This window comes from Charadrius vociferus, unplaced genomic scaffold, assembly GCF_000708025.1.
Source record: "Charadrius vociferus isolate BGI_N301 unplaced genomic scaffold, ASM70802v2 scaffold565, whole genome shotgun sequence".
NCBI classification, from domain to species: domain Eukaryota; kingdom Metazoa; phylum Chordata; class Aves; order Charadriiformes; family Charadriidae; genus Charadrius; species Charadrius vociferus.
This window is the reverse complement of record NW_009648358.1, coordinates 333,870-349,701: the sequence shown is the minus strand read 5'-3', so window position 1 is coordinate 349,701 and position 15,832 is coordinate 333,870. Positions and strand designations below refer to the sequence as shown.

The 15,832-nt window shown below is 44.5% G+C and overlaps 1 protein-coding gene across 1 annotated transcript in view; it reads right to left on the bottom strand.

Moving 5' to 3' along the window:
* SLC22A23 (solute carrier family 22, member 23) overlaps positions 1 to 12,386 on the bottom strand; it is a 96,578-nt gene extending 84,192 nt beyond the window's left edge. Inside the window, exons 1-2 of the mRNA XM_009885244.1 lie at positions 12,289 to 12,386; positions 6,699 to 6,853 (exon numbers count right to left, since the gene is read on the bottom strand). Coding sequence (XP_009883546.1) covers positions 6,699 to 6,768 — 70 coding nt within the window. The 5' untranslated portion in view covers positions 6,769 to 6,853; positions 12,289 to 12,386. The remainder of the gene's footprint in view (positions 1 to 6,698; positions 6,854 to 12,288) is intronic.
* Positions 12,387 to 15,832: the final 3,446 nt, after the last annotated feature.

Sequence of the window (15,832 nt, the reverse complement as noted above, 5' to 3'; positions counted from 1 at the left end):
AAAAAAAAAATTAAAATAAAAATCCCTCAAAGTGTCATTACAATCCTGAACAGTTACAAGTATTTGCATGACAGAAGGTAAGATTTCGCATACTGAGCATACCCAAGCTGCTGGAGCTGGTTTGGAACAATTAAAAGACAGACACTTCAAATGGTAAATGCAAGCTGTGTTTTGAGCTGGGGAAATTGCAAGTGTACTCTAATCTCATCTGCTTGTCATCATCAGAAGTGTAGCAACTGCAGTGTTGCATCTTAATTACATTCCCAATTGACCAGTCATACAAGAAGTACCTCAAATAAAATTAATTCCTTAGGCTTTTTGGTCACATTGACAACACACAAGATTATCAGCAACTGAAATGAAAAACTGATTAAAATTTGATCCTGGTGCATTTTCTGCATTAACCAAACATCTTCTAACCTCCAAAGGAGCTTTAGAAATATCCTCCTTTTATTCCGCTTTGGGATACTTTAAGAGTTTGTATAAATGCATCTCAAACAGACTACCTCAAATGGTACAGTTTTTCCAGGATTCAGGACAATATATTAGCAATGCTTCAAGGGCACCCTCTGCTCCAGAATATAGTTTTTAGGGGTTAAAATAAGGGCGACAGCCCATGTCCTAATGGCAGACACCGTGTGCCTAGAAAAGCTCATCATACCTGCTCTCTCTATGAGAAAAGGGAAGAAAATTCAGAGGAAGTACCGAGGAGAAAGAGGCCAACAGATTACACGGGGAGTCATAATTTGGTTGTACTGAAGGAAGCAACGAAGAGCAAGGAAGATTTATACTTATAAGGAGAGTACTGCAATTCCAATAACCTTTTCCACTCTTGCATAAATTGAGCCCCCAGGCATTTGATAAAAGGCAATGCACCATCCTTTTTTTGAGCAGCTGGAGTGCTCCTACTTCATCCTTTTTTTTTTTTTTTTTTTTTTTTTTTTAAACAGTTCTCACACAAAGCTCGTAAAAACACAGAGCTGCTGTTTCCAGAAATTCGCATCCCACCTCAACGTTAGAACTGCCCGTGGTTGCTCTTTAGGCAAGGATGCATCATTGAACCATGAATGGTCACTTCAGGGTGTCCCAGTAAGATTTTTTCATTTGGTGGATCCCTCTGTGATGACTCCTCCTCGCTCTGCTCTGCGCCAAGTGACTCAGAGCGAGGAGAGGCTGGTTACATAAACAGAAGGTAGGTGGCTTAACAACCTTGATCTTATCACAGACCTGTCAGCCAAGAACTGCACGTTACTGCGGTGGAGATGAAGCACATGTCAATGCGCTGGAAAGCGGTCAGATGTTTTCCACATCGTCCGATTTGGGAACGGGCTGCGGAGTTATTTATTGAGCCGGTTCAAATTACACCGAATAACTTCGGAGCCTGCAGTTTCCACCTGCCTTGCCTAGCCGAGGCCATGCTGGCTACTGAAGCACCAGGAGAGGAAAACTAAGAATAAATCAAGCAATTACGTTGTTTAGACCATTCAAACTCCAAGGGAGGTGGGAATTATAAACTTGGAATGCTCCAGGATCTGATGCCTATACACTTCGGGGGGGGGTGGGGGACTGTGTGTGTCTAGATAAATCTCACCCACTATACTGACACCTGATTGGAAGCAAAATTATTTTACAAATCTGACATCACTACAGCCCAACACCCAGAGCCTTCCATGTTCTGTTTTGGCACTCTTGCTTGTTCTTCAGCCTGGAGCAAGCTTTCCAGCATGCCACTTCAGCTTTCCAGGATACACGTTAAAAAAACATAAAAATCCTAAGCAGGCACGTTTAGCCTCTCTCAAATCAGTGCCTGTGCCATTTACAGGAGTAGCAGGTTAGATTGACCTAGCTATAAATGAGAAAGATACATCACAGCTGGACATCTTAACCAGTCTGGAAGCCTTTGCCAAGCTTTTCTCCCAGCTTTTGAAACACAACCTATGATTTTCAACAGCGTTTCTACATTTTTTTTTTCCTCCTAACAGCATAAAGAAAACGTCTACTCATCCTGCCTACTACACATTGGTGGGGCACCCCTGCTTCCTCGCTCCAACCCGAGAAGATGTCCTCTCCCTTTCAGCAAAGCTATTCACAGAGCCTATTTACTGGTTCGTTCAAGTCTAGGCTTTCTAATTTTGCAGCGTAATCTGTAGTTCAGTCACCCATGAAACTGCTGAACAGCCTGCAATTGTGTGCAGATCCGCACACCACGGCTCGCGCTGCCTAAGCTCAGGTACAGTCATTAGCAATGGCACACAGCACTTTAATGGGAGGCTCGTTAAACCTGCCAGGAGCATTTGCCAGAAAAATATGACTCTCCCCCCACCTCCCTTTAAGTACTTTAATTAATATCATCATCCTAGCTTCGACTCCAGAAAGTGACAAAAGCAGGGATACCGGGGAGGAGACAGACGTGGCATGGGAAGGGAACCCATGCCAGTTTTTACCCATTTAACGGGCCCTGCGCAGTACAGGGCCACGGTCCCGCTCTACGTCCCGAGCTTGGGCAGCGCAAGGGATGCGATGCCCGGCAGAAGATCTCCCAGAGGAAGAGGAGACAAAACCAGCGGGGGCATCCCACTGACAAGAGCCCACTTGCTCTTCCCCGGCGGGGAGGTGGGTGGCTTCCCCCCACACAGGGCTCGGCCGGTGCTGGCATCAGCACATGAGGGGAGAGAGGGCACTCTTGCCCTCAGCCATAAGAGCTCCTGCATCAGCTCACACCAGCTGGTGAAAGCGAGCCCGAAGGAAGGGACACGTGCCGAGCCCGCTGCAGCATCTGGCCTCTCACAGAAGTGCACTGGGAAAGGCTGCCCCGGGGCCACGGCCAACGTGATGCTCCAGAAGCAACACCCTTTCCCCCACCCACCACCCTTCGAGAGAATCAGATTTGCTTTCTCCCATGACCTCCGCATTTGCTGAGTGTGCTTTGTCCCACATGAGTGGCAGCCAGCAGGCAGAGCTGGCTGCCATAAGCGTGGCACACCTTGCCTGCCGGATCAGGCCACAGGCACCGGCTGAGGTGTTACTCGGGCACACACGTCTCCGCTCAGGGCTCCTACACCTCTTCCCCTTGCTCTCGGCCAAGGCAAACTCCTCACAGGACTGGCCTCAGGGCCTTCCACCCCCATGGGTGAAGTCAAACCTCCTCATCTTCAGCTGGGCAGTGGGCTACAGCGCCGTGCACTCACGCGTGCTGAGTCGGCAGGGTGCAGGATGCCCGCCCTTCCTTCCTGGATGTGCACGCTACAACAAATACTGGGACAAAAAAATAAAACAGCTTTTCCCCTGTTTCCTCTCTACCAATCTGCCCTCCTCCAGTCCCTCCCAGTCTACACTCTTGTCTACATTTAGCTGCTGGGCAGGCCATACATCATCCCCTTCCAACCACTGCAGCCACAGTGCTCCTCAGCACCCCTCCACCACTTCTCTCTCCGAGACATTTTTCCCACACTACCAGTACTCTCCTCCAACACGGGGTGGCCCATTTCTGCAGAAAACTGCTCAGCAAACATAGCAGGGGTTCCTAAGCAGCATATCACAGCAAACAGCTCCAGCTCTGTGCATCAGATGACTGCTGAGCGTGGCATATCGGGAGCCTCATGGGGAGGGCTTCCCCAGAACCTTGCTGGTGCCTCACCACCCAAGACGTGTGCCAGCTGCTCAGGAGCACAGGAACCCATCGGAGGTTGGGTACCAGGCAGGAAACTGCTTCTGGAAGAAGGTAGAAGCTCCCCCACCTCCACATCAGCACGAAACAAAAGCCATTCAAAGCTCTGTGTGTTTGTTCAGCGGAAGAGGATTAACTGCCTTTCATTCATTCTCCTAGACCAGAAATGACCCGCAGCACCGGGGAGGAGAAAGCCCAGCAGCATTCACTTCTCTGCAGCAAGCACCATCTCCTGCCCCAAGCCTGTCTCTTCCTGCAGGTTCTCTGGAAATTTCACCTGAAACACTTTTTTTTTTTTCCCCAGCAGAACTACAGCAGCTGCAGGAAAACGTTTCAGTTTAACAAATCAACATCCAAAAGTGGTTTCTTTAGACAAGTCCTGAGCACCTTCAGGCAAGAGGCTGTACTTGAAGTCCCACAAGAAGCTAGCCCAGCCCAACACTGAGGAAAGCCCACAGAGGAGCTCATGCGGCTGGGGCTCAGTGCTGTCCCCCCACAGAAGGTGTCTTGTCCCCGGGCTCGCTCTGCACCTTAGGGCAGACAGGTAGGAAAACAGCGTTAGGCTATAAAGAAGAGTGTGGTTTGAATGGCGAGGGCAGCTCAACCTTGGCAGCTCTGTGTTTTAAAGAGACAGCACTTCGGTGCTCTTCCCACTCCCAAAGCATCCAGGACTGTTAATTATGATTTCCCTTAGGCAGGCCATAAATCCAAACACAACTAGCAAGCTCAACGCGGTGTAAAAGGATCCTCGCAGCAGGATAATTACCTTTGCAGGCCATGCAAGCCCATACAGTCTGCTTCCGCACAGCAGCTTTGGAAAACTTCGGCTAATGACTGTGTCTAGCAGATCAAACTTTCCACTTTCTGTTGTTCTGCTCAGGGCAGCCAGCAGGGAATGCCGGGGCAACAAACCTCCAGGAGAAGAAATCAAGGCCATTAAGAGAAAGGGAAGAGGGGCTGTGAAACAGAAGATGAGTCCACAAAGGAGTGCCATGGCATGCTACAGATCACAGCAGAAAGGGAAAGAGTAAATCTAAATTGAGAGGAAGCCAAACAGATTAAGAGTACTAAAATCAAAGCCAGCAACAACAAAACAAACAAACAAAAAAAACCCTGTTCCCCCCTCATTCTCTTAAGACTTTAGGGACTAATCCTCTCCCACGATGACAACTTTTTGTTGTTGTTGTTTAAATAAAAATATTCAATACAGAAAAATCCACTTCCCTCACCACCCCAGCCAGAAGGTCAGAAGATTTACCAGAGGTGCAGGTGCCGCATCTTTCACATTGTCTCACTTCCACAGAAGTGCACTGATGTTCAGGTTGTGGCTCATTTCACTCAGATCTCTCCTAACACCAACTAGCTCTATTCATGTATAGTCTATCCAGGCAGCTGCCCATTTGCAATGAACACACATGCAGTGATTGTAGCAAACACTTGAACTGGGCAGGGAGCGGGGAAGAATCAGACTCAAATCCTTGCTCTGCATCGTGCAGAGCATAAACTAACCAGCGTCTCCCATTTGCTGAATAGAAATCCTTGGCTGGCAAGCTACTGTCTGATCCAAGGTGACACGTGCATTGTCTCACTCTGATCTCAGAAGGTCCATAATGATATTTTTACTTAGATGGCATCTCCTCACGAAAATCTTCAGTTGCAATGACTCACTTAAAAGTAATAAAAAAAACCCAAACAAACCCAACACAAAACACACCAACCAAGAAAAACTAATGTGCTGCATTGGGCTGTGAAAAATCCCAACAAGCCTTATTTCCAGCTGAATGTCATACTGGTAATGGCTGAAGTCCCCTCCCACTGGAACCACTCAGGTTAAAACACTTCTCAATAAAAGTATAGTATCTTCAACAGTAGTTTTGCTTTTTGGTGAAAAAATCTCAATAGAGATTACATGACTAAAGGCAAGAGAAGAAAAAAAAAACAACAAACCACAAATGTATCTTGGGTACCACATCAGCTATAACAAAGAAATGCAATACAGAACAAGCTCTTTTATACCCTAGTTGGGCTTCCTTCCCCTCAGTGCACACCAAAATCAAAACAAATACTGTGGAACTTAATACTATGAAACACTCCGTGCAGAGTAAGGATATTGTGCTAAATCTTGATGGGTTAGATACCATCTACAATAGGAAGTAAATAAAAATTTATGACGATCTGTACAGCTACTTCCAGGATATAGTCAGATAATACTTTTCCAGAGTCAGAATAAAAAGGGGGAAATTTTGTGTTTTCCTCCGTTGCTGAGGTACTACCTCTTAATGAGGAACAGCCAAGGAAGCACAAGCAGACAGAGCTCTCTGGAGTGTACCCAAGGGATGCAGATTAGGCTGGTGGCATCCTTCAGGTACTCTCCAGAGGCAAGGCCTCAGAAAGGGGTTTTCAGATGTTTTGCCTATGAGTTTACCAGTCACCCCACATATGAGCATGTAGACATTTCTGCTTTAACCTAAGTTTCTTTCAGTTGTTTTTTTACCCCCACGAAACAGACAAAAATAACAAAACCCAAACAAGTTATTGATAAAAAGACTTCAGGCTCCTTCTCACATGTTTTCGCCGTACTTTACAATCCTGAGGAAGGGACACGGGATCTCTTGCTGCAAGTAACAGAGGAATTTCCGAAAAAGTGCTGGAGTATATACCCCTAGAGACAGCAAAAGTGGGGAGTGTCCTACTGAACTCAGTACTGCCAGGTGAAACCCACTCCCGTTACACATCATGACCGAACACAGATGACTTCTAGGTTTAAATAACAGTAAGCAAACCCAAAACACTTTGCAACTCTTAAAAAAAAAAAAAAAAAAAAGAGGTCTCAAACAGCTTCACAGACTGCTCTGTAGCAACCTAAAGAGACAGCCGCAAAATCCCTACCTCCTTAGCAAAACCCAGGCTAAAGCTTTTTCATTCCACATGGTTCTGGTTTGATCTGTTTGGATTTAAGTGGGAAGCCAGAGAACAGGAAACCACGTACTCAATAGAGCCACATTTGGATAGGTGATGAAGGCATACTCACGCAGTGCATACAGGGAGAGGACTATTCCAGCCAGGCAAAACCCCTCAAAAAACCTGAGTGTGCTGAACATGGTCACGTTCACTGAGAGTGCCACAGTCAGTCCAAATACCAAAATGAATATGACGGAGAAGAGCAGTACAGGTCGTCGACCAACCCTAAAAATAAGGAAGTAGGGAGAAACAGTGTTAAAAGCCAGGATGGACACACTGCTAGATGGACACAACAACTAACAAAGACGGGAACAAGCCATGCAATCCGTTCCAAATAATACCATCCATTTTTAATGCTTGTTTCATTTGTCTGATTTTTTTCTGCTTACTTAAACCCAGATTCCTCCATCAGCTTTGCATCAACAAGTTCATTTCTGATGGGATTAAGTGAGGACAGCTCATGATGTATTACCATGATTTAAACATCATTTTCAAAACACCAAAAGTGAACAAGGAAACATCTAGGAACTACAGTAAGGCCCTAAACAAATACCTTGGAGGTTAAAAACAACTTCTCAGAATTTTCTGTAGTAGCAGTAGAGTACATGGTATTACATGTTATATATAGCATATATATATAATATATATTATTATTTCTCCATAGTATACAGCCACAGAGCTTACTGTAGAGCTCTCCTCTTCCCAACAGACATGTGCTTCTCAGCCTCATCTGCAAGAAGAGCAGGCTCAAAAAACTACTTTCCTTGGTGGTGTTGTTGAGGGCAATTCTAACACACGCAGTCCAAGCCTTAAACAGGGCTTGTTTCACCTCCCTAAACCTTAGAGAGCAGACAGCAATGCTCGCAGGAGAACAGTGAACTTCCACGTCCCTCCACCTCGCACTCCCACAGCGGCTGCCGAGATCCGCAAAACCAGCCGAACTGGAGGACTAGGAAGAAATTGCTCCAAAAAATGACTGCTGGCATGAGGACTTGCAGCCCTCCTTTGCAGGCAGCTTTGCAGCTGCAACCTGTGGTTGTACGTGTTGGTGCAACACTGACCAGGAGGAAGAGCTACACTGCCGCGGAAAAGTGGGGGCACTTGCTGCAGAGTTTGGCTCTTTTATGTCAAAGAAATAGGTGATTTTTTTTTATTTTTTTATTTTTTTTACATCTCTTACTCATATGCTTAGTTGTTTATAATTCCCCTTTCCCCCCCTTCTTCCTGTGCAAGGAGAGTGATACGAAGCACCAGAGCACACCGCTATTTTTAAGCAATAATTGGATCATTATGTGGAGATTTCCAAAATTTTTCAGCTTGTCAACTCCCACAAGTTTTCCACTGGAACTGAGGATCCCTTTTAGTCAGCTCCATATGCCATTTCCACAAAGAATATATGAACTTGCTTCTCGTAGGCAGCTTTCACAGACCCAAAGCAGTCTGTCAGCTGCAAGCCAGCCATCAGGTTGAATGTCAGCACAATAAAGAGCATTTAAATCTCTCAACTTAGTCCAGTTCCACATACTGAAGCATTTCTGTTCAATTATTTCAGCTGTTACCAGCAGCTATGAAGTATATTGTATATATGAATTCACAATTAAAACTTTGGATTTTGCTTTACCTAAAATGGAACAAGATCAATAAAATACGTGGTGAAGGGCTGAAAGGGAGACATGGTTATAATTTTTGATGTTTTTGGGAACTAGAAGAGTGCACCAGTGCGCGTGTCACTATCCACGCTTTTTCAAAGTCACACCTACGGCAGCGATGTTGTGGCTCCTTGCATGAGGACAAGTTTACTAATTTTTTCCGCTGTTGCATCACCTGTGGGGCATCTCAAAGATTTAACTTGTTGGCATTATCCATTCAACGTTTTTAAAAACAGAAAGCACCAATGTGGGAACCGAAGACAGCAAGGTCAAAGTAGACTGGTCTTAGTCAAGGTACAAATGTGGCCCAGCAGAAGATGAGCCGCTGTTGAGCTCAGGGTGGGAACACAACATCACTGCCTCAGTGATATGCAATGCACTGGGAACGTGCTGGGTACGGGGGCAGTTACCACTCTGTGTACACTTCAGATTTTATATTTATGGAACACAAAGCACTTGGACAGGGAGGGGAAGTACCTCACATGAAACCTTGAATACAAAGTTCATAGTTTGTTGGGGTTTTTTTCCCCGTATTATCAGCGATCTGCGCAGATTTTCACAGCCCTATTTTTGTAATCGCCAAGCTGTAATTCATACTAATTAGTGTTTGTGGAAGTGTTTTGTAGATGAAAGGCATTATGCAAACACTCGGAATTAGGAACTTAATTCTCATCACAAGCCTGACCTGCTATCCCCTGATGTTGATTAAGAAAGACCTCATGCTTAGCATACATCAGTTCCCTTCTTCCCCTCCTCCCACTCTCTTCACTCGAGGTTATCCATCATTAGGACATAGAATTTCATGTAACATTATACAAGTCATGCAAATGAATGGTTGCTGCTAATGAAGAATCAGGAAATCCAAGACCCTCCTGGGCCTGTGAAAGCCAACTGAGGCCAGGTAAGCCCACTGGTAAGAAGCATCATCAGCACCACCTCCCGGACACAAAACTAGTCTACTACTTCCTCACCAAGCCATGCAGCACATTCCTCAAAAATCAAAACCCCAGGGCAGCTATCAGCCATATATTTGGTGATCCAGCAGTGTTTTGACAGGATGGTGTCTCAAAAAAAAAAAAAAAAAAGAAGTCTTTTATACGTAGACAGAGTTATCTGACTAACAGTACACGGAAACGCTTGTGAGAAATTAAACCATACACAATCTCCGTGGTAAAACAGCCCCGGGATGCTATCTGCTGTCATCCAAAGTATTCCAGAGAGAGATTTCTGTGCTGCAAAAGTCTCAGCCTACACTGCATACTATTATCTAGATCAAATGCTAAATGCTGCCTGCACAGGTAAATAACTAGGGATACAAGCAACCGCAGGCTTTTGAAGAATCTGCAATCCACACAGAGTGATATGCAGATGCATCAAAAAGATACTCCTAACGTCGTCAGAGTTGCACCACAGGGGAGAAGAGAACGGGTTTGAGCACAAGACCTGTTCTTCCCACGCTCCTACACACGTACCTTGCCACCCTGAGAAGACTAAGCTTTGCTCTTACTGCCAATCAAGTTGCTCTTCCCATGCTGTTCTTTACAGGTTCTGGGACTTGAACTGGCACAAAAACTCCATAAAGCACCTGAGCAGGTGCAAAGCAGGGGCAGTACGGGGCAACGAGAGGCACAGACCTACCGTCTTGAGGCTACGACCACACCAAGCCTGCCTGCTCCAAAGGAAGCCTTCCGCAAAGACCTCAACAGCCTCTGCCCAGAACAGGCGAAACCGCCAGAAACGCTCTGCCTGTTGAACAACTAACTTATTCAGGTGTTGGACACAATCTGTCTTCACACAGCCTAACATGTTTACAGACCTTCTTCCTATAGGTTTTCCACATAGAGCTATCCAAGCATGCACACCTGCTGTATTTTGAACACAGACCACTCAGTTTACTTCGCAAATGACCTTAATGCACTCTTAGCCTTTGCCACAGACAACTTTGAAAGCTTTCTTTCAGAAAGGAAAAGCAAAGCCCGAAACCCCAGCGGTACAAAGAAACCAAAGCATCTTCTAATTATCTAAATTGGACAGTGGTATATAAGTGAAAAGAAAACAGATTTTGAAATTTGGTAACACTTTTATACATTACTTTAATCCTTCTTCTTGCTTGGGACCAACAGCCTTTCTTCCGTTTCTTTTCTCTTTTTACAGGTACAATCCCCTTTGTATTTGCCTCTCCACACAACCCCCTGCCTTAGTGGGAACTCAAGTTGTGATTAAATAGCTAAGTAACTCCAGTTTAAGCCTTCTTTTACGAGCCCCAAATGCTACTGCTAAATGACAAAAAGACTACCCAGCGCAGGATCCCTGCTGGCTCAGTTACATCAGACGGCAAGGATAGAGACTGAAGAGAAGCACAAGGACTGAGTTTGCTGGCAGCAAACCTCATCCTTTCTGGTCACCCACAAAAGGGCAAGGGGCTCGCTCATCCCACCAACCACCAAGTTACCCTTTTTCTCCTTTACACCACAGCTGGAAACCAGATTCTCATTAAGCTCTCTTAAACTCACTAAAAAAACCCAACAATCTAAACCTAATTTTTATATCAGGGTAATTTTATGCTACGTTAGCTCAGCTAAGCAGCTTGCAGTAGGGTCCAACAAGTGCACGTGGCAGCACAAAATACACACTGGGGACAGAAATGGATGGAAGAGAGGGACGTTCCTTCTTTTGGTGGCAGAGAGTTATTAAATCTCTGCTTACTGCATTCCTCTCTTGAAGCCAGTGCCTTAGGCAACAAGTTGTTCACTTGTTTGTGACTTATTTGTCAATTATAGCAGCATTTCCCTAACTTGGGAATAAGTCTCCTTTCTCCACACTGATTCCTTTTTAGGAAAAGTGAGCAAGATCCTTCATTCATTTCCCCACTATAGTTTCTATGTGTTGTTAGAGCCTTGTTTTACTTTGGCATTTTAATCAAATTCAACTGTATTTCATCATGCACGTTCCCTACTTCACTGAAAAGTCATGATTCTGCACATCCCTAAAAGTTTTAACAACTATTTAAGAATTAAGATGCAATTTTGCTGCAAACGCTTGAGTCAAATTACTGCACAGCTGCAGGGGGCCTTTTCTCTCCCAACTGACTGGCAAGTTGCTGAGGCTTTGTAAGATTTCCCTAATAGGCAACTCTTCTTCTTCCTTTCCTGTTTTAATGAATGGCAAGAGAGTTAACTTGGGGCCATTTAAAGCACCAACACTGGCGACGGTGCTGGAAGCCACTGAAATGACTGAGACAGCATTGCAGAGCTATTGTTTCAGATGCTGCAAGTTTCCTTTGAAATCACTCCAGTCGTGACTTTAACACCCCCCTCCCTCCCAGCCCCTCCACTTTTGCACTACAAGACCCTTTCTGAACTCTCAGAATAACCGGAGTATCCAATAATGTTTTCACTACTGCAATTTAAGGAACTGTACTCTATGCTTTTAAATTTAGTACCCCAATATTAACAGCACGTAAGTCAGCGATTCTTTAACACTACATCAAAATGTTTGCTTAACAAGAACTTTAAAAATAGAACAAGGGAAAGGTTTGCAAAAAACAGCCTTCTGCCCCCCCGAAATCTACTGAGTAAGCAAGTACAAAGTTGACATTACACTAGTCTTGTATTCAGTCAAATCAATGCGGCTTCCAATTTCTTTTGGCCATATCTCTTGGTAAAAAAAAAAACAAACCAAAAAAAACCTTAAACCAAAGGCTTCACTTGCATAAATAGAAAATGCTTAATTCTGTACTAGCATTATAGCTGCAATAAATTGTGTCATCAGGAAATAACTAAGACAACTATCAAACAGATTATTTTCATGTTATTTACTTTGATATAAATTACTCAGTCCAAGCAATTAACACACAGTTTAACTTCTTATTCATCATGCTTCTTTCAGAACCTGAAAAATCATTATGCAAAAGTTCTTCATGAATATGAAGTAGAAAACAATCGAAACAATATTTAATATTTTATTGTTATTTATTTATAGTTACATTGCATGAAAAGATTTTTCACTTACCAGTCAGCTATACATCCTGTTATTAAGTGGCCGAAGATTAATCCTACCAGTAGGGAGAATTTAGCAATGTGGACTTTCCAGGCAGAATCACAAACAAGATCCCACTGGAAGAAAAAAAAAAAAAAACTAATTAAAATAACTTAGTTATTCTCAGATGAGTTTAAACATACTAATCTTGGTGTAGAGCGTCTTCCAAATTTCATTCCTAGTGTGAGTGCATGGAAATTGCAGAAATGGCTTTCCCCCTCAAGTCAAAACCCAGATCCCAAGAAGCAAATGAAAGACTTGTTTACTTCTGTGAGTTTTATCAGGCCCTTAATTATAAAATGACAATATCCAACACTTAGGCCTCCCCCTCTCCAGGCCACAAGAGTTTAGACATTAGCAGTACCGATGTGGCAGAGCATCTCATTGTAGCAGCCAGACACCTACTACCAGAGCCCCACGAAGCCCACAAGCAGCCATCCCGACAATTCAAGTGCAAGTTCTCATACTGACCTCCTCGGGGCCACTCAGAAACAGAGGGAAAGCAGTTGCTTTGCCACAGACCCCTGATGGCCATTAGCTCTGGGCTCCCAGATAAAGTGTCAAGATGCTTTTGTGTTTAGTAAAGCATCCCGGTTCCCCAGGTGATGGAAGGGGATGAAGAGTAACTAATGGCGTGACTCATCAGGACAAGTCCTGGCATGGAGCTGGATAGGGCAGCCAGAGATCCCGGCATAGCCATGTGCCTCCTTAGGACAGCAGTCCCCACAGCGACATTTCAGACAGGGGCTGAACCTCCACACTTAAGCTATCCCTGATATGGAAATGACCCTTTCTGTCCAAAGGAATAGAAAATGGACCTTTTCAGGCACCCTGTCATTAGGGCGCCGCCTTATCCCCACGAGAAAGATGTGAACAGCAAGGTTTCTAGTGAGGCTTCCCTAAACTCCAAGACATTTTCCTCTGAGGCATTAAGACCCAGGAGAGCCAGGCTGCATGCCTGGCTTTGACCCAACATCCTCATTGCCCTCAGACACGTAACTTAATCTCTCTTATGTGTAAAGTGTGGATAGTACTATTATACCCTTGAATAAGTGTAGGAAGATATGTTTGTTCGTGGTTTGTGAAGTGCTCAAATATTGATGGTTATGGGAGCCATGCACATTTTGTGAAAAATAAGCGCAGCGAACTTTGGAGAGTCAGATACTCCAGAACTGAAACTTTGCAGAATAAATGACTGTTCGTGTGTAATGCAATAGTAGCAGCTGTCCTGACACCCGTAACTGAAGTTTCACGGCCAAAAACGTGCAGTAAAAGTATGCAATTTATTTTTAAAAGTCAGAGCAACTTCAAAAGAAAGCTTCCCTCAAAAGACTTCAATTAGGTGCGCTGCACTTTGAAGCACTTCCATGACATACAGCCCTTCCACAACTAAGGCTAGCTCTGACTCAGCCCTCTGCTTTAACATCACAGGAGACATCATCCCTACAATATAGCAGCTCACCAAGAAGCGCAGCACTTTTGTGGCCACAAGAAACATGCCAGCTTTCAGGCTCAGGCTTTTGGTTTTAGTTAAATGTATTTTTGAGTTCCTCATGGCACAGACTTGTAGAAGTTGGGACATATATATCTGATCCTCCGACCTATGGACTGAAGACACTAAGGAACCAAAAGGAAGTAGTTATGAGCAAATATGTTTTCCACCAAATAGCTATGCGTTATTTGCAGCAAACAGCTCAGCAACACAGTGATAACTGCTCTCCAAAGAGGTTGACTTTTTAAAAGTATTTAGCAAGCTGGAAAAATGCAATTCCTAATATTTGCAATAATACAACCACTCTCCAGTTAGCATAGAAAAATATCTGCCCAGAGAAACCACAAACAAAACAAAATTCAGGAGATAGATCTAAGCTCCAGGCAGGCTTTCAAATGCTCCGGGTTTATTTTCACAATCCAGAAGGTGTATATGCTGCTTAAAACTGGGAAATTATTTTTCTTTGTAGAGAACAAATTAAGTTTATTAAAAATAGTCATATTTATACAAGACAACTTTTTTTAAAGACAATCTCCAGAAGTTGTTAATTTTTAGCTTTCTTGCTGTCAGAGGAATGGTAATGTCATCCAAGCACAAGAAGAAAAAGCAGATATCCTGGTGCTTTTTCATTTTCACAGCTTACTATTGCTAGTCAAAGACAGCCATCCCTCGCGCGAGCCCCAGGCAGAGAATGTGCCGTACCAGATTGCCCGTAGGTAAAGGTTCATGGCTGGAACAGCCAAAATCTCATGAAGGGCTGTTGAGAAATCTCAAGCCAGGACAACAGATGTCAAACCACTTTGGCACACGGCCACACAGAGTAAGGGTTTAAAAGCAGAAGAAAAGTCAATCTATCAGCACGTCCTTCGGTGGTGCCTAAAACATAACCACCCATTTTGATAACTTATCTGCGAGTCATCATCTGTTTGTTTGGTTGGTTTTAAGGCTATTGCCCAACTCCCCAGCTGCTGTGAAAATAAAAACATGCATTTCCTCGCAAACCCTGCATCTGGCCCTTTCCCGCCCCTCAGTTAAACACTCGCTCTGCAGACCAGTGTAAATCAGAGCCGGTCCCTCAAGCCCACAAGGGCAGCCCTTGACCTTCCCTGAATCTCTTGCTCTCCAAAACCCTCAGAATTCATAAATTTGGAAACGGTGAAATATTTCAACAGTTGCTTCAGCACAAACTTTCAGAGAATCTGCTACATCCCCAAATTACTCGCTCAGTACTTAGAGCGTATCCCGGTTTCTCCTCCGGCAGCTGTCACAAACCAGAGAGGGGTCGCCATGAAGTATTTATCCAAAATAAATTTGGCAGGACAGCTGTGGGTGCCACCAGGGCATTTGACTCGCAGAGAGACAAGAAGAATAAGGAGAGGATACAAAAGAAAAATGGATGCTGCAGTCAAAAGCAGACTCAGGTAAAGATGACATTAGTAGGACAACATACATTTTTAATAGCTTAGCGTACCATCCCCACCCATCTCAACACAGCAGCAGAGCAAACCAGCAAGGCTTCATCATGCTGAAAGTGCAGGGATTTTGCCAGAGACCCGCACTCCCCTTTCCCTTTCCCATTGTCCTGGTTTGAGGTAAAACAGGACCAATCTTGTTCAGTAACTTTGCTTCTTAGCTAGGCCCCTTCTAACTACTGAAATTAACAGCTTATTGTGCAGACACTGTTCGGTCTCAGAGTGATAAGACCTATGCTTATAGCGGGTGCTCAGGCACAGTATGCAGAGAGGCTCTTGCTTATACTTATTGCTGTAACACCCAAGGGCAGATAACTTTGTTTTTTGCCCCATTGGAGGGTCGGAAGTGGAAAAGTGTAGAGGGGTCCCATCTGTGGGGAGGAGTGGACAGGACAGGTGACCCAAAACTGACCAACGAGGGTATTCCATCCCATCTGCCTCATGCTCAGTATAAAAGCTGGAGGATCAAAGGGTCAGCTCTCTTTCTTCAATGGCCGACATCTGAGGGGACTCTCTCTGTTCATCTGCCTTTGATCCCAATCCTGAATCCAGT